Source organism: Pelophylax lessonae, assembly GCF_965119305.1.
Source record: "Pelophylax lessonae genome assembly, chromosome: 4".
NCBI lineage: Eukaryota > Metazoa > Chordata > Amphibia > Anura > Ranidae > Pelophylax > Pelophylax lessonae.
This window is the reverse complement of record NC_138771.1, coordinates 323,823,410-323,843,711: the sequence shown is the minus strand read 5'-3', so window position 1 is coordinate 323,843,711 and position 20,302 is coordinate 323,823,410. Positions and strand designations below refer to the sequence as shown.

Here is a 20,302-nt window from a genome sequence, read left to right as displayed (position 1 = left end):
AAGAGTACAAATAAATCCCAGTCAAAATGTTGCCTTTTTTATATACATTTTTATATATTTGTTTCATTTTAAGATGCATGTACAGAAGTGATATTTTTTACTTTACTTTTGGACATGCATTTTGTAAATTATAACACATATATGTGTTATGGTACCTACTTCTGCCCTTTGGCCCTTTAAACAGAACTAATATATTGATCTCCCCTATGTTGGGTGTGTTGTATCAGCATATAGTATGTTTTGATGGTGCTGATATTCCCCCAAATGTAGCTATTAGAATTTTAGATGGTATTCTCAGTGCCACCTTGTGGCTAGGGGGATAACTGTTGAGTACCTTTAGTTACTTAGGGATTGTAAGGCAATCCATTGGAGTTTTGGGGATGTCTTAAATTAAAATTGGAATTTTCCTCCATGAATGAGATCACGGAGCATATCGATGACTCCCCAGTCAGTTGTGAGGTTTTATGATTCATTGTATGGGGTAGATGGCTCAAGAAAATCTGCCGGATCTGCTCCGATTTGTAAACAAGGAGGAGGGGGATGTGGGCTTGGTTGCAAGTGTTTGAATGAGTAGTATGCGACATGCCTCCAGCTTATGAAGACGTCATGCTGATGATGAAACATGTCAAGTTGGGATGCACATCGCTTCATTCTGGGTGCTGGTTGGAACACACGCTGTCACCGGCTTGCCTGGCTTTGCACCGCTCTCTTGTGTAGTGCGGGAATCTGCACAGGAGTATCTTTTATCCCCTTTTTAAAAAATGTTACTGTCTGTACATCAGCCCTTTGGGGATTATTTTTAGAAAATAAAGCCTGAACATTATCACGCCATGAGGAGCCTGTTTGTTTTCTGTTCCCTCTCCTTGCCATCATCCTAACTACTACCCATCTGTGAAGGAATTTCATCGGTAGGAGAATCCGGCCATCTACTCCCAGGTCACAGAGACCATTAAAGTCAGATTTGATCCCACTTACCATAAGGTAGGAGGGATCAACACCATCTGGTGAGTGGGAATTCCTTCCATATTCTGCATGGAGGGTGTCTTCACCACTACATTCAAAACATATCTTCACTACGTATTTGGTTATTTCTTTAGGAAAGATTGATTTATTGTTGGACTATTTTCATTGGACATTATTATATAATATTTGTTATTTATGAGCACTATGGTTACATGGGGTTAATTTCTTCTTTTTTTGCACGAGCACTTTATATTTCCCAGTAGCACATTTTTGTTAGCACATGTTATAATACATTTTTGATGTAATTTGTGAGCCATATATGTGGGCGATTGGTGTATTATAATATATTTGTTGTGTAAGAGCTAGCGCTGCTGACTGCATAGAGTATATCTCTATTACGGTAATATACAAATATCTAGAAATTGTAAGTCAGAAATTATAAAAAAAATGAAAAAAATTGGTTGGCCACTTCAGGTGAAAAATGGAGAGCCGGTTCTGGCAGTGAAAGGGTTAAAGTGATGACAAACACACTATACAGTAAATTAAGGTTTTCTATAAGCTCTGGGAACTTGTAGTCAGTTTTGTACATTGCTTCTGTTTAGAAATCTTCTGCTAAAGACTGCAGAAATGTTCAATGTTTGCTTGAGGAAATTAGCCCAACATTAATCATTGTTAGTGTCTAAAAACTGAACAAATGTTTTCAACAACAAATTCCCTGTGTAGTCGTAGTATATCTGAGAAGTAATGTTGAGTGATGTCTAATTTACTTAGCCATTTCCATCCCTATATTCTTTATACGTCAAAGCAAATGTGTCTTGCTTGCCTACACAGCTTAAAGCTGAACTAAACCCATAAATGTAACTGTTTCCCCAAACAGTGTGATTCAAGGCATGTCGTGAATGAAAACTGTCACATTTGCTTTTGCTCTCAGTTGAACTGTCAAGTTATCATATGACATATTATTCTTGCATTCATTTTCTTGATTTATTATATGGGCAAATATTAATGTTTCCAATGCAAACTTGAGTCAGGCAATTCAAGTGTTGCATATTCCTTGCTTACGTTAGGTCTTCAATTTATGTAACAGTAACCTGAAACTGCAGGTGTATCCACATTTTAAGGACCATAGATTTTGGTTTTGCTTTTTTTTTTTTTTGTACCTGCTGAGATTTTCCTAAGACCTCAGTATACAAATATGTTCCCCTGGCAATCTAGAGAACCAGAATAATTGGCTGTCATAGCTTCTCTCAAGGAAAATGAAGGATGAGAATTCTGGCAACCCTTCATCTTAAAGATACATTTTTTTACCCCTTTATCTTGAAGGTTAAATACTTTCTATATGGATTGGCTAAAACAGATATCCCTTTTTCTGCTGAAGTAGGGAATACAAAGATCATCTATGTTTATGAGTCAGGGCTGCCCCCAATGATATACAATTTAGTGAAGGAAACCGTATATACTACATATTGAATTTTTCTGCATTTCTGTAGTAATTAACCCTGGTTGTTACATTGTGTTGTTCGTAGAGGGAGTAGAACTGTGGCTAAGAGTTTCTTGGAGAGGAGGCTTTGTGGGGTTAATCGCACCACTGAAAGGACTCTGGGAAGGATAAGGTATTACTCCTTATTCCAGCACCCCTAGCTTGAATGAGCAGTTAAAACTTACAGTTGGGGGGGTGTCAGCTGCAAGTGTAGATTTTGCCTAGTGTTGGGCTTTATGTTTATGATGAGAAGAGACCCAAGGAATCAAATGAATCAGTGGGTAGCACAGTAGGCATTTATGTCTCATTCCATCACATATCCCAAAGCACACTAATTCAGTTGGAGGGGTTTCATTCCTTTAGTCCTTTCTCACAATTGCCTTAAAGATTATACTTGCTTGAGGAGTCTCAAGGCCTGCTCTATAGAAACATGCTGTATGCAGTTTGTAATAAATGGCTCTATAATTTTAGGCCATATTAGCACCACAAACTAGAGAAAAAGGACACATTTGCCAAGAAATTACTTTATTGTGGAACTGAAAGAAAATTCAACAACCAATCCAATGTATACATTCTTAGATGTCAATTTATTGCATAAAACTGAAATACCAGCCAATTCGATGATGTCTGTAAAATAAAGCATTACAATTAATTTAAAGAATTGTATTTAAAAAACAAATATATACCATATAAAACTGTGTTTATATCATTTTAGATCCTAAAAGGAGGATTCTAAGGCTGGCCACACACAAGTCATTTTTTTTTTTCATTCAACCAGCATGTTGATTGATATGAATTGCCTTGATTCCCCCATCCATACACTCAATCAGGATGAGGAAATCCCTCCCGCTGAGCTGTGTTATTCTGACAGTCGGGAGATATCCTCACCATCAGAACACACTCATTTGCTGATCAAGAGAAATTTTTCCAACAGGCCAGTTGTACACAAGTCGATCAATAGATCGCTTTGTGTGCAACCCACCTGCTCATACATGGATCAAATTTCAGCCAGTCCCTGCTGAACTGGTCGAATGACAATTCATGTATGGACAAAGACCTGTCTTTGCGTTCGCAATTCATTTTTTGTCCTTCTGTGCATGTTTTACTTTCAGGACACAGCCAATCAAAGGGAGTTGTGTGCTACCTAGCATTCCAATAGTGCATTTTCTGGAGTAATTTTCTCTATCTCTACCTGTAAAACGAATGACAAATCAGTACATTCTCTAACTCTTAGGGACACATTTAAAAAATCAGTAAACCTGAGATTCTCCAAATATTAACTACAGATTAACCATTTCAGGTGCATGTGTTTTTAAATGACAGGTAGTGATTCACCACTAGTGAATGTGTGGTGAAAGGCATATTCAATGCTCTATCAATATGCCCATAAAAGTTGATGTAAAGTAAAGGGATGCATTCAGTTTTTTTTAGCTTTCATCATTCACTAAACATTTTCTCAGTATTCCACAAGTCTTCTCACCTTAAGGCATTTTCCATCATTTTTTTTTTATATGTATTCTGGGGAATGCTTGTTATTTCCTTATAAAGGTATAAGCGACACTTTATTAAAATTTGTTGCCATAAGGTCTCACTTTCTGGGACAAGCACTTCTTGAGAAGTGTAAAGAAGAAACAAAAAATGTCCTTTCCTTTTATCTTCTGTTTGCTTCCTAATTTGCCCTTTTCACACTGGGCTGAGAGGTGCTATAGTTTGTAAATCGTAAAGGCTAATTCACCTTTTTGGACAGAATTTCACTTTTCACAAAAAACCTTTTTTTCTGCCCAAGCCATCCAAATATGCTCATCTGTCAATTACCTAGCCCATGGCTGGTTTGAATCTTTACCTCTATGTTTATAAGTTTAAAAATGCTTTCTGGGAGCTGACTTCCTGTATCATAATGTGGCCTTCCAGGAATGTAATATCCCATCATACACTTCTTATGCATCACAGAATATGGAATGTTTACCACTCTGGAGCACAGCTCCCTCATTACTATGCCACCTCATTTTTATTTCTACCCACTTTCCTACTTCTTAATTTAAGGTGCCCATACACCATACAGTCTGTTTGTACAATCTCCTTTAGATCTATCATCAACTATGTAGTGCAAATGACTGCCTGATTTGATACAAATGTAATGGATTGTTCAGATGGGTCCTCCTATTACATAATTTCAGTAAATCCAAAGGAAATTGTATGAAGATTGTACAATCAGATTGCATAGTGTTTGACCAGCTTTATACAAGTACATGGGAGGAAGACATTAAGCTGTCAATATTCTTGTAATCCAGCTCAGGGTGGGGGAGGGTGCAAACACACCAATTTCCCTTTTAGGTCCCCTTTACACAGCATCGTGGAGTGCACATTTTTTGGTGTGTTTTACCTGTGACAAGCATAGGCCAGCCCATTGATTTCAATAGGCTTCCCTACACACGATAAATACAGCAAAATAGCCCATATGGCACTTTTGCGTGTTGCAGTTTGCACATTTTTTTACCTTGTGTTTGTTGTGCATTATTGCACTCAACAAAATCCACATTTGGGATGCGCATTAGGGTGCCATTAACAAATAATGGCACCAAAAGTGCAACTAATTCAATTAAAGTGCGTAAAGGTGGCCATGCACTTTACAAACTGATTGTACAAGCTCTGCACAACCTCCTTTAAAGTTACTACAAATATACAAAAGGCAAAACACCTATTTATCCAATCACTCTGTATTCAATCAGGCAGGCCCTTGCATTACATAGTTGATGGTAGATCTAAAGGAGATCATACAATTAGACTGTATAGTGTATGGTGTTCTGTAAAGGCTTCCAGGGACACTCTTCTTTTGTTTTTAAAACTACAGTTCTGCTCCACATAGGTTGTTATGTGATCACTCAGCTCCAGCACACTCTGTAAAATGAATGTTCCATGCAAAAAGAAGATACAAAACAAGCAATCGCTGTGTGTAGAGGGAGAACACTGCTCACTGGCATGCTCACTCTCCACACTGGAGAAGCATGAAACTGCAGAGGTGGGTAGGGTCAATCTTTGGGGGGGGGGGGTGTGGTCAGGTATATTAGTTTATTCCTTAGTTCATTAACAGATTGATTTACTGTCCCAAATATCAGGATGGAGCAGGAAGTAATAGAGGCAAGTTTTCTTTAGGAGACCAGAGGCTCAGGTAAAGCCAGTCCTAGAACATAGAAAACTTTTTTTTTTCTGAAACAGAGGTACATTAATTGTATATTGGTGCATAGGGCAGCTGGAATTTAGAAAAAAGGTGAGCTTAGCTTTAAACTCAGCTTGAGTATCAAGCATCTCTCTTTCGAGTACATTTCCTTTGCCTCACTGTTGGAACAAAAACATAATTGGTATTCTTCCTAACTAATGATGTAGGAGGCAAGAAGGGGTTGGCTTGAGTTCGACTTTGCATCCTCCTATAGTGACCTGCTTTTAAGGTCTACAGCCACACAAGTTTAGTTTAAACACTTTCAAAGAAAGAATAGCTTTGCAAATAAACTGATTGGAGTTACTTACGATCCACTGCTAGACTTGCATTTGCTTATTGCCTTTCTACAGCCCTTCAATGATCTGTGTAAGTCCTCCAGTTACATCAGCTATGATGTTCTATTAGCATAGAAATAAGTGCAGTTAGGAAGTAAGATAACATAATAAATAAAATAAAAAATAGACATACATACATATTGAATTTTAAATATTGTAAAATGCACAATCCTTATTTAAAAAAAAAAGGTATCATAAAGATCACTGACTGGCCTGTAAAAACATGGTGAGTGATAAGAGTAGAAGTACAAAATGTAATTTGCAAAGGATACATGTGCTGTAGAGTGCTCTCTTCCTAGGCTCTGCTTCTAAAAACTTCATAGCAATATTTAATTGTCAGAGCTGGCACATACTTCATTTATTTTGGAAAAAAATATTGAACATATGCTAGACATATGTGGTGGGCAAAGGGCAAGAAACTCCCAAAGAAAAGAATGAAGTTAAGTATGCTTTGGAATGCTGCAATTTTCACATTTAAAAGTATGTACTTCTTTTGAAGTTTATTGTTAGAGTCTCTAAAGATAAAGGTGGAATTGGTGGACTTTTGATTTGAAAATATATCCATATATGTACACTTTAATATATGGATATATGAAGAAAGCTGTGTCTTTTACATGCACATTGTAGATGGAAGTTTGTTTACCACCTTACATTTGGAAGACACCTAAACTAAACAAAATACATACAAACACAATCTTACCAGGACTTTGATGATTTCATTGAGATAATGTTGCTGTATTCAGAAAAAAAAGATAGATAAGTACTGGGTAATTATTAAACATATGCAATGTAATGCAATTTACTCAACATAAATATAACATATAGACATGTTTTCTTTTCAAATATTTTCTTGTTCATGTTCTTACCAGCACACTGCAGGCCAGATTTCTGATGTCCGTAGTGAGAGGAATATCATTCTATGATGATGACAATAGAGAGAAGCAAAATTTCAACATTTTGTTATGCAACATGTTACTGTAATTGGATATTTTTACAATTGCTTATTTATATTCTTTTATTTCCCCTTCTCCTTTTTTTTACTCATAAAAGTCAATAGTTACATAACTCTCAAAATGCATTTCATTAAGGTTTGTACTCATTACGCTTGCAACTCAAGTACTATCCACACATTTTACTATACATGCACTTATATCTGTATGTATTTATATGTAGTTGTTTATTTATTCTTTATGTACTGTATAGAATAAAATAAGTAAAATAATTATAAAATGTTGTAATGGGATATACTTACAATAAAGTCACCAAGGATTGGAATTTCCTCCTAAATGACCATGATAGAAGAAATAAAATTTGTTTTAACAAACCTGATAATAAGATTTTTTTTTCATAGAGCAGTTGCTAACTCCGACATGTATATCAGAAAATATTTATCATTATTGATAATATGAGCGATTTCACCAAAGGGCAAACTCTCAGTTTTTGATTATTGTATGAGTGAAAATATGTATACTCTTTTTTATTTACAGGATTATTTTTTCTAGGGGAGTTGTATTTAGGGTAGATTAGTAGTTTAGGGTAGTTTAGAGTTCCTTGCATTTGTTTTTTCTTTTCCTTTTTTTGTGTGTTTGGTTTTTATTTTACTTTTTAACAAATTTTACCTATTGGAGTTGATTTATTAAACACAAATAAGCTGTTCACTTTCCAGGGAAAGGTACACTTTGCAATGGGACAAATCTCACTTTGTGAAAAATACCCAATCATGTGCAAAGAAAAAATAAACATAATTTTTGTTTGCACATGATATTGGAAGTCTGCAGAGCTTCAGCTCATTCACTAAGCTCTGGGGAAAAGTTCCTTGGAAAGTGATCAGCACCTTCAATAAATTAACCACATTGACTTAAATTAATTTGCAAAATGTATAAATTCTACTGCAAATGTTGAAATTTCAGTTCAATTCCTCAGATTTTTTATATTTAATAGAACTGGAAATTCTTGCTCAGCCTTAGCAATAGCTGCAAATTCATCTTCAGATATAGAGTAGTAAAAACGTGATTAAGCTTGTACCAAAATATAATTTCTTAAAGGTAGGGGTAATAATTGAATTCTTGTCTGACAGATAAACTCAAATTTCCAGAAGATAACACAAGGTTATAAAACTTGATTAGATCTATTATGGTAGCCTCAGAACAAGAGACAAGTAGTTTAAAATGGAATACAATTTTTTAGTTTTTGTAGTAGTGTGAGAGAATGCAAGAAAAAAAGCATTTTCTTTCCTAAAGAGAATATTAAAGTTACAGTGTGGTTCAAAAATGGTGCAGACTCAATGGACTGTGTGTTTTTTTTTTTTTTTTTTCTGCTGGTGCTCTTCCATGTATCTGTGTTTCTATGGTTAGGGTCTAATGCCAGATCTGAATGTCAGTTCAGAAAGAGGTGTGAGTGAACATTTCCTGACATATCATGTTAATCCTACTCTCTTAATAACACCTTGTCAACAATGATTGTTACAGATATGCACTGTTGCAAGTTATCAAAAGTTGCACCTGCTTGTAACCATCTACATTGTGTTGCCGTGGTTATCATTGTAGGTGTGATTTTTCTGAGATAGGTTTGCTCATATAGTGTTTCAAGAAAGGGACATTGTTGTTACTAATGAATTGTGGACAATCTCTGTCATTAAGCTGGCAACAATTTTAGTTTCCTCCAAAAGGTAGCTGATGCATCTCAAATTCATCTCTTGTATATAATAAAAATATATCATACAGTACCTACATTTGCAAGCGAAAACCAGAAAACTGCAATTATCCAGCCTTGCTTAACTTAACATTTTGCATCCACATATATCTTTTTAACTTAAAAGTAAAAAGTAATTAAATAAATTATATGACTAACCATTTTAAAAATGTTTAGGTAAAAAAAAAAAAAAACATTTCTTTAGTAACATATTTGGTTTCTCATACAGAAATCAAATGCATCTAAAGCCAAAATATTTATTAGGTTTTGAATGGTGTGGTGGGGGGTTGGAATCTTAGCCAAATTTGTATTGCTATGGAAATGTGTTCTTTCTCTTTATCCTATTGACCAATGTAATCAAAACTGAAAGTGAGGAAAATTCCTAAATTTTGAGTTATAACCAGAACAGGAATAGAGGAGAAATATTAAAAATGGGACACTTGTCTTTTTACTTTGCAATGTTCTATCACTTACTGTTGTTTCCACAGGTCAGGACGTATAGAAAAAATTCCCAAGTGAGATGGTTAAAAAAAAATCCTACTCTCTCCAAAATGTAAAGGGAAAAATGTTTGGTTTTACATATACTGTATATAAAATACAATTCATCCACAAGTTTTTCTTACCAGAATCTTCATGGCTCTTTCAATAATGTCTTCCTAATATTAAACAAAAAATAAAAAAAAGTTGAAGCAAATTCTACCAGTGTTTTATTGTGTCTACTAACATGTAAAAAATTTACAGAAAAATCCTCTACAGAAGTGTTATAGCTAAGCTTTTTTTATAAATTCAAATGGGACTTCGAGCAACCTATGGTGGTGTAAATTTTAGGATGCCGGTAAATCCAATTTAAACACAATTAATAATTCTCTATATGCAATATAACCGTACAATGAATATTCAAACACATATAAATCATGCAAAGTGACGTAGTGAATTAGTGTCCAATTCCTTATGCCTGGTATCCAAATTAAAAGTGTTTTTTTTTTTTTATATTACACTATTTGAAAAGTATCAAAATGTTCCAAGGGGTTGTACAATTTTTTAATATTGTTTAATGAAATTTAAGTACATTTATTAATTTACAGTGCATGTTTACCAAGTGAACTAGCTACCCAGATAGTGATAAAGGCTGTATGTACGGACATGTATAAAGCTAAACTTATGGGTGGGGAAAGGGGCCTCAGCTATCTATTAGAATTTTCAATGGAAGCAAATGCCTTGTGTGGCTTGTTACCTGTCAAAACTTTAACCTTTTATAAAAGATTTTCTTTATAAGCTATGAGACTAAAAAAAGAAAGAAATGCTGTGAGTAACTTTGACGGTATGGTTAACCCCCATAGGCAAATAATTCAAGGGAAGGAAGGTCTTTAAATGGCAATATCTTTAAAGTGACTCTATTCCTATGAAAAAAAAAAATACCATGTAGCAACCTGTAAAAGAATAAGTTATATCTTCATTTTGTTCAGGACCGACTGGTAATACAGGACACAGTATTGAAATAGCTTTGACTCGTGGGTGGCCAGACAGGTAAGTTCTTATTCAGTTTATTCTTTTACAGGCTGCCTAATGCCTAATGTTTCTGTAGTTTCAAGATCACTTAAAATAGAGAAATTTGTGCAACTATTCATGATCACTTTATGATAAAAATTTGAAAATATAATATGAGTATGATTAAGTATTGATGATTACTCCGTAATAAGTCACCAATTGTGTTTTTTTTTTATGCCTCTTTTGAAACTTTGTAACTCATTGAACTTGGCTTTGAAATATTTAAAGAGTAATTCCACTTTTGTTGAGAAAAAAATATTCTCCTCTGAGTGATCTCTGTACATTGCAGGGATTTTACCAAACTTTGTTGCAGATTCCTTCCTTTTATTATTCTGAAGATATAGATGTTTGTTTATCTGTGTCCATGGTAAAGTGGATGAAAATGTAAGTGATTTTGTAATTATTAATCAGTTGCACTTGCAGGGTTCTAATTAGAAAAATGCTAGAGTCTGTATCATGTCTAGATTTACCATTGGGGGTATCTCACCAAAATAACATTTTTGTTGTAGTGGATGCCCAAAATTGGATTGGTATCTTATAACAGCTTTCTAGGAAAATCAGTGGGTCAATTACACAAGCAGGAAAATATATCTCTGGGGGGCGTTCTGTACACCATCTGTGTACAGAACACCTTCAGGTAGCCATATTGCATTTTACAGAAAATTACAGAGCTGCAGATTGAAAAGGCAAGGTAATAACATTCAAATACAATATGACTTGTGTGTCAATTGTATATGCTATATTATTTTTTTTATTTGCTACTTTCCCCCTGAAAGTGGAGTTACCTTTTAATGAATTTGGTTCATCGGGATTTCTTTTTTTCGCAGCATTATAAAAAGCCAAGCAGCTCTGAGCACTATGAGCACTATGAGTGGTCCTTGTACCTGAAATCCAATTATTGTACAATAAGGTGGGAACCACCATTAATTTGCTGGTCCTTATAACAGCTTAGCAGCTTTGTAAAGAACAGATGATATAGCATTGTAGAAGTGATGTTTTGTTGTGGACACAAAGAGGGGATTTTCAATTTAGTAAGTGGAAAACTCCTTTAATCAGAGTGTACCAACTTCTACAAGAACAGAGAGAAGGGATAATAATAGACGAAATAGGGATTTCTGTAAATTGGGGCTGGTGACAGGCTTTACTATGTATCACATTTGTTTTTGAAGTTAATTAGCAAAGCACTGACCTTTAAAATTAAAAATTCACAGTTAATAACACTTTATGTAAGGGGGTATATAGTACTGTATTTGATAAAGAATTTTAGATGGTAGAATGCAATTATTAAATGAATGTTTTATGTGTGTTTCCAGCTTACAGTTTAGAGAAAAGAGACACTGACAGCAACACATTGCTTACCATAAACTGGAACAGGATTAGAGAAACTTCTTGTGCCAGATTCTCAGCATTTGCAGCATTGATTTTCTAGATAGGATAAAAAGTACAAAGTATTATGCAATTAATAGAAATATTTCCTGTTCCCTAATATTTAATATCAACATTATTTCCAGTCAATGTGTAAAAACTTCTTGCAATTATTGTATTATTCACTGTAATTAATTGTTTAAGATACCTTACAGTCTAAGTCACATGTTTACTTAAAGTAAAACTATAATGTTTTTGGTTCAGCTTTATTTAAGCTGTTTTTATTTATTTGTTTTCAAACTGTTGTTTCACATCGGCTTTTTTAATGTATAGATATACAGTCTTTGCTTTACAAGTAAAAATTCAATATGTAACAAAGAATCTTTGAAGGACATATGCATTATCTAAAGAGATGGCTAATGAAGCCTGCTTTGCAACTCTTTTTGTCTGATTGAAATCTTATACTAACTTATCTGATAATTGGTAAGTCTCTACAATGATGATTCATACATGTTCTGTAAGCAAGGAGCTGAAACAGCTGAAACCGTGGAAAATAAATGAAAGCCCCCATCTGTTGGCTTAATAAAAACTACATTTTATTAATATTGAGTGTTTACCTGGCTATAATAAAAATGTATTTTTACATTTGTATCTTTAGCCCTGACTATAATAAATAAAACAATTGTTTCATATATGTCCCAAACAGACATGCTGAATTTTTATCTCAGCTCACTGGCCCGAATGGCACTGCATTGTCAGACATTGCAGTGTATGAATTGTACATTTTGTACACTTCACATAAAGTTTGTTAAAAAAAGGGGGGGGGTGCGGTGCACTGAACCGTGCACCACACTGTCCCTAGCCAGCCGGCAACACAAACCGGTGAATCATTTCAACTGCTCTGTTGAGGGGCAGTGTGAATTGCCTCTAATGCACCTATTTTTATTTCTATCATCTCCTTATAGAGATTTTGGCTGATAAATCATGTAAAAATCAAATTCACTTTGATCACCCAATCATGTGCAGATGAAATAAGTAATCTGGAATGAGCTTTTCCTATAATGGGCTAATATAAGTAAATATTTAAGCTATTTATTGTGTGAACTTTCTCATCTCCATAATATATCTGCCTCACTGAGTTTCTGAAGAAATGTCTAACTGAATTAAAAATTTATTGGAACAACTTTCTAAAAGTGTAACCCCATTAAATGTATGTAGTTAGGATAGCTGTTACATGTCATAGCCAAGCCGCTGCACAGTTATCGGTGCTAGTTTTGGGATAACTTGCAGCAAAGCATGGTAGCCTCTGCTGTGAGTTAAACAATACGTTCACCTTTCAAGAAATAAGAGCACTAAGTGTGATTTCTCTCTGCTGCTTTATTCCTCTGCTATCATCATGGGTCACTTCTGACAAGTTTTTCTGACACCAAGAGAAAAAAGGAGACAGGGGAGGGAGAACCAGCACACAGCAAGTGATTGACAGCCTCAGCTTTGTTTCTGTGCGAAGGGGGGGGGGTGTCCCTTTCCTCCAATCAGTTGTCAGAGCTCACCTCACTGAACTCTGCAGAGTGTAATTTTGTGCTTTCCACTACCTTATTTCTGACAGCTCAGACAAGCTTTATAAATTCTGCACTTTAAACTGATGTAGAGAAAAGAAGACTTCAAATAAAAAGGTACAACTTATGTAGGAGGATTCGTTTAATCTCTATGTATCACTTGAGGTCAGTCTTTTCACTGGGAATATGTAAAGGTTTACAGCCATTGTAAACTTTAGTTCCGGCTGAAGTTTACTTTTACCATCTTTTTATGACATTTTTCTTTAAACCATGTGTTATCATATACCGTATTTATTGGCGTATAACACGCACTTTTTTCCCCTGAAAATATAGTGCAAACAGTGGGTGCATGTTATACGACGATATATTTTTTTCCAACGAGGGGGGGGGGCGGGGATTGGGTGGTCCGCTCCGCCTCTCCTGGCCTTGGGACAGCCCTGCCAGCGTACTCTGCTGTTAAGAAAAAAATCACTGCCAGCCCTTTTTATAGATCTTTACTACATAATAGATTGCTGTCATTGAAAAACGCTGCCTCTAAATACCTTGTTAGCTTCGTTCTTGCTGGCTGCTCTCCTCCTCCCGCTCCTCCTCCTCTGACTGTAGCTTTAGATTGGTGGAGGAGAGCGGTCACATAACCGACCATTGAATGTCAGAGAAGAGCAGTCACATGACCGGCCATGAAAGAACGGAGCTACTGAGGTATTTAGAGGCATCGGTTTACAATAACAGTGACACAATGTAGGAAGTATCTATGGAAAGGGGCTGGCAGTGATTTTGTTTTTACTTTAGATCACGCTGTCAGGGCTGTCTCAGAGTGCAGGGGGGCTGTGCAATGTAAAGAGGGCTCTGTAATAAAAGGGGGTATGTAGTGTGCATGGGGGGAACTGTGCAATGTATAGGGGGGCTGTTTAATGAAAGAGGCAGTGTACTGTTATTTTTAAATATTTAAAATGTTTTTTCCTAAAACTTCCCTCATAAAGTGAAGGTGCGTGTTATACGCTTGTGCGTGTTATACGCCAATAAATACGGTAATTGTCATAGCTGACAGTATATGGTGCACAATAGTTTAACCAGACTTTCTGTTGTTATAGAAAAAATCTATAAAAACAACCCTGTTAGCATGGTTAGAAATTGACTGCATTAGTAATTGAAATATGTATTTCATGGCATAGAAACCATATAAAAAAAGAGGAAGTTATGGTTAATATAAGACAAAAGTGTCATTCATTGGTATTGGTGTCATCTTATCCTCAGGCTTAGTATTATCCTCATATAACTTTTGGTTAATACTGTACAAATACTGCTTTCATCAAGTCTGAAATTTTGCACACTTGTACATTACAGGTAAGCTAACAGCTCTTAACTGCCCTTATGTCAGGATTAGTGCCATTTACTATACAAATATATTGAAATACTTCCATAACATATTTTGGCAGTCTTATGTTTTCACTAATCTGTGTATATAGTCAAATTGCATAGGAAAGTAATCTATACTCACGACTTTGAAACCCAAAAGGTTGTTCAAAGAGCAGCCAACTTGTTTCTAATAAGGGAATAAAACACATTAACTAATTAAAAAAAAAAAAAAAAAAAAAAAAAAACAGCACTAACACACTAAAGCAAAACATTACAAAATACATTATTTCTCACTCAAAACAATAGTGTAGCTAGTACCTACAAATAAAAGTGTGGACTAATAACTAAAAGTGATATTAACTCAAGACAACATGATCTACTGAATCTATATGCCACACATTATGAGAAAGAAAACACAACAAAAGAACAAAGTTAAAGAACTTGGCTTTTGTAACACTTTCAAATATGAAGAAAGTCAATGTGATTGAATGCTTGCTCTGTCCCAAATCTATTACATTTATTATGGAATTTATGTTACCATACCCAGTTAAAAATTAAAAAATATAATTTTAAGAGCATTGCGCTTAGATGGAGAGACCCGCTCCCTCTCTCCATCCCACTGTGGCTTAGAAAAGTCGAATAACTGAACAAAATGGAAGACCTGGTACTATCTGCTCAATATAAACATGAGGCCTACTCCAGTACTTGGATCCATCCCTCCCCCCAATTCGAGCTCCTCTCTACACTTGCCCTGTCTACTCTGTTAAAAGGAAGAAGCTTTTGTATCCTTCACATTTATAACATTTAGTATGCACTAGAGTAGTGATGGTTCAGCTAAATAACTATGCTGCAGGATGTCTTATGGTGGCTATGTTGTTATTACCCCTGATCGATCATCTCTGCACTTTATGATGAATGCAGTTGTTGATGTATTCCTTGACGGAATACATGTATACATACAGTATGTTCCCATACTACATATACTGTACTGTATTTAATATGAAAAATAGTTCCACGCCGCACTATGTCATGTGAATACAAATATAGATGAATGTGACATAAATGAAAATCATAAAACATCCAAAACACGCTTAGGTAATATGTTCTTTTACTTTAATATGTTCCCATTGTATTTTTTCTAATTTTGTGAATGCTGCATACTTTAAATAAAGAATTAGCAAAATATAATTTTAGAAATATTATAATAATAAAATTGTGAAATTTCACTTAATAAAGTTCACACACGCCATGCTCCACTTGTGTAAACAAGGCATGTTAAATTACTATTATTATTATTACTGAGATTTAAAATTAAGTATTGTAATCTTACCAGAATGTTGTCCACTTGTTCCAGGAAAGACATGAAATAAGCAATATTTTGGTCTTTCTGAAGCAAAACAAATAAAAAAAAAAGATTACTGAAATAATGTTGGTAAAGAGATATAACACTGGATGTAACACTTTCTAAACAATAATCCATATCCTGAACAATTATTCTATAATTTTTCATTGAGCAAGGATTATATATTTGCAGTCTCTGCATTAGAGAGGAAGAGCTAAATTATAGAATACTAACTGGAAAGAGAAATCCCCTTCATATTAAATAACCAGATAAAATTAATAATAAGCACTTAGTGTTAAAAACTAGTCACCATTGGTAAAAGCCCAAAGCAGTAATTGGATCTAGTGACATTGGTAGTTGAGGTCATATACCCCTTCCATCACCTAAGCCTCCCTATTGGTCCTTTATTTTAATTGACAGCCTTACTGACCAGTAAGATGTCTTAGAAAAGGGAAAGAAGCAAGGGCAAAGCTTGACTTTTATAGGAAAATTCAAGATTTGCATACAACTACTGCTGTCTAAATTTTTGAATCTACTGAACATTTTACATGCAGTTTTCACTGCTTATAAATATTTCATCTTCATATATTAAGACTTTGATAAAGGTAAATACCAATTAGCTTTCCCTTTGGCTATATGATTACTTTTCATGTATTTAACTGTAATTTTACCGCTTCCCATCTGGGCCATACCTGAAAGATGGCTGCAGCACAGGCTTACAATGCCGGAAGGGCATACGTGGACGGTGGACGTCCTCCCATGATTGTGCTGCCCATGTTCCCCCTGCGGTGCATGGGCAGCACGCTTTGTAATCACCGAGTCCTTAGGATAAAGGGGGTAAAGGGCCAATCACAGCTGCCCTTTACCACGTGATCAGCTGATCACAGGATGTAAACACAATTGGGTTGTCGACTTTTCTTTCATCATGCTGACAGCATGAGGAGAGGAGAAGAAAGCCAAAAAACTGGCTTCTGTTAAAGGGACATCAGTCCAAACAGTGCCCACCAGTGCTGCTAATCAGTGCCCACCAGTGCTGTCAATCAGTACCTACGAATGCTGCTAATTAGTGCCCACCAGTGCCACCTATCAGTGCCCACCAGTGCTGCTAATCAGTGCCCACCAGCGCTGTCAATCAGTGCCCACAGTGCTGCTAATCAGTGCCCACCAGCGCTGTCAATCATTGCCCATAGTGCTGCTAATCAGTACCCACCAGTGCCATCTATCAGTACCCATCAGTGCTGCCAATAAGTGCCCATCAGTGTGTATACAATGTAAGAGGAATTTCAAATCTGTGACTTACCTGGGCCACTCTGTAATTACAAAGGAGAGTTCCCAAATTCTGAAGGAGAGCTGGGGCATCTTTCTGTTTAGTAAAAAAAAAGAAAAATGGATTGAATTTAACATTGTTCAATAAAAATAACTTGTATCATTGTGTACTATTTAAAGATACAGATTTTTATAGGCTGTTCCTTTAATGCCTGTACATAAGGAATGTATGATTAGAACCCTAATTGACAAAGGAAAGGCAATTCTTATTCCTACAAATTGAACGTTTGTATATGTTCAGTGTAATGAATAGCCACATGCAATATCATATATCTCTTATAAGCCAAAAAAATCAAATTATCCAGTCATGTAACTATACATTAAATGTATAGTAAATCTAAATGTATATACAAGTATATACTATACATACAATTTTATGTATATATTTGTTGATAAGCAGTATTTTTGGTAGTGTAGTATTGAAGGGTTAGAACCTCTGGCAGGCTTTTGTTGATGCCTTCATGCTCACTGGGGTGATTTACCCTCCTTTTATTAGGATTGTTACTGCATTTGTTACAGAAATGTAAGGGAAATCTTCATGTGATGCATTTGAATTTCCGTGATACATGCACGTTAAATTACAATGATTGATTTACCTACAGTGAATGTTTAGTAAATGTCACATTCACAGTTTTTTAAATATAACCCATAATCTTTAATAGATATTTACTCATTTTAAGTGCATACAGGCCTATGACTTTACTCAACACAACTGGAGAATGGAGACCTTTTTAGCCACAATTCAGTTTGCTATATCACTTATATATTTAGATACATATATATTACCTTTAGCAGCTGGATAAGGCAATCAAGTCTTGATTGTGGAACAGGCTGTGGTTGTTTTGGAACTGGCTGTGGTTGTTTTGGAACTGGCTGTGGTTGTTTTGGAGCTGGCTGTGGCTGTTGTGGAACTGGCTGTGGCTGCTTTGGAACTGGCTGTGGCTGCTTTGGAACTGACTCTGGTTGTTTAGGAACTGGCTGTGGTTCCTTGGGAACAGGTTTTGGTTCTGTTTCTGGAACCTTTGGTTCTGACTTTGGTACAGATTCTGGTACCTTTGGCACAGGTACAGCTGGTTCATCTGGAAAAAGAATGTATATTAAAATGTATTGCACACGATACACTATTTCTATAAATATTTTGGGTAATCAAAATACTGGTGATAGAGGCACACCTTTTTTATCCACTGGTAAAGTAAAGCAGCAGCTTAGAGACACCAACAGAAAGGCAAGAGTGATCTTCATGGTGGCGTTTTAATGACAAGCCTTGAACAGCAGAACCGAAAATCAGATATGTGCAAATGATCTCTCTGAAGTGGCTCAATTTATACCATAATGAGGTTAAAAGGACATTCCAAATGAGCCAAAATATTTCTTATCAAATTCCTTATCATTACAAATTCTGAAGATGTATGAACTCCACAATCTTAATTTATGTGTTTTTCTTTCCATGTTGGTCAGTGATAAGGAATGTCTTATGTTTTGTAGGAAGGTTATTTAAAACCCCATTTCATGTACCTATGTAAAGCCTTTGCAATTTGTCATTGAGTATTTCAACACTGTTCTATTTTAGAAAACAGGCATACAATTGCATTTGTCCAGTGCCCACAAAAAGAGGGAGACTACTATAAAAAAAAAAAACACAGTAAAGGAATCTGGGTGGTAGATATCTTGTATACTTCTCTTCATGAACAATTCAGTTCTCTAAACATTGAACATTTAATATTATAAATTATAAAGTATCCAGCACATACAGTACACTTATTAAAAAAACTCATGCATAAAGTTTAATTAATCAGCATCCATTTAGAAATCAGGAAATTAGAAAAAATAACTTAATCCAACATGCGCATGAAACTTCCCTAGTCATTCGGGTTGATTTGCTAACACTGGAGGGTGCAAAATCTGGTGCAGAAACCAATCAGCTTTCAGTGTTTTTTCTGTCAAAGCTTAATTGAACAAGCTGAAGTCAGAAGCTGGTTGGCTACCATGCATAACCACAGCAGATTTGGCACTCTCTGGTTTTAGTAAATCAACCCCATGGTCTTTATTGAGGAAAATCGCTGTAGGATGTTCATTTCTAAAACAGTTAAAATAGCAATGCATAAAGACTTGCTGGTATCATTAATTTTAAAATGGTGACAAGTCCAACTCTACCAACTCCATATTAGTGCTATACTGGGAATTAAATCTCAAATGGAGCTACCCTTACTCATTTATATACAGCCTTAATGTCCTTGCCAAAATTAGAATTGTCACCATTCTGCTATTTAACCAATTACCTATTGAGCACTTTTTCCCCCTTCCTGCCCAAGCCAATTTTCAGCTTTCAGCACTGTCCCACTTTGAATGACAATTGCGCGGTCATGCTATACTGTACTCATATGAAATGCTAAATAAACGAAAAAAAGACCGAAAATTTAGAAAAAAAAATTGTCATAGTTAGTTATACAATTTTGCAAACAGGTAATTTTTCTCCTTCACTGATGTGCTCTTATGAGGCTGCACTGATGGGCACTGATAGGCTGCACTGATGGACACTGATAAGGTGGCACTGAATAGGCGGCACTGATGGACACTGTTTGGCACTGGTAGGCTGCACTGATGGGCACTAATGAGACAGTACTGATGGGCACTGATGAGGAGGCACTAATGAGGCTACACTAATAGGCAGCACTGATGGACACTGATAGGTGGTACTGATGAGTACAAAAATTCAGCCCAGCGCTCACTCCGAATGGGAAGACTGGCGTGCTGCTCTCCTCAGGCAGGGAACTCCAAAACGGGTACATAGAAAAGAAAGGAAGAGGAGGCGCAAACACCTAGTGCATTACCCGTGGTCAATGTTGCAAATTGTTTAATAAAAAATGCCAAATGCATACTCACAGACGTAGAGATAAAAACATGTTACAAGAATCCACCATGTGTGAACTGGAACAAGTCCTTCAGTCAGGACCGCTAACGCGTTTCGGGGGTCAGGCCCCCTTCCTCAGAGCTGGTCTTACCACATGCAGATCACAACTATATATGACAACTTTAATTGCATCAGTTCAATCCCCCTCCCTCCCTCCTCCCCCCAGGAGAAAGTGGGCGGGACCATCCAGTGCTTCTGATATTGGCTCTCTC

General features: G+C 35.8%; 1 protein-coding gene across 1 annotated transcript; it reads right to left on the bottom strand.

The window, feature by feature from the left end:
- Positions 1 to 2,961: 2,961 nt before the first annotated feature.
- LOC309554038 (uncharacterized protein) lies at positions 2,962 to 18,421 on the bottom strand (the record flags this gene model as incomplete). Its single annotated transcript, XM_082255560.1, has 12 exons — positions 2,962 to 3,070; positions 5,969 to 6,058; positions 6,696 to 6,728; positions 6,862 to 6,912; positions 7,248 to 7,277; positions 9,310 to 9,342; positions 11,594 to 11,659; positions 14,654 to 14,698; positions 15,842 to 15,898; positions 17,154 to 17,216; positions 17,966 to 18,258; positions 18,352 to 18,421. 11 exons carry the CDS (start codon positions 18,419 to 18,421, stop codon positions 6,005 to 6,007), a joined length of 795 nt encoding a protein of 264 aa, XP_082111686.1. The 3' UTR covers positions 2,962 to 3,070; positions 5,969 to 6,004.
- Positions 18,422 to 20,302: the final 1,881 nt, after the last annotated feature.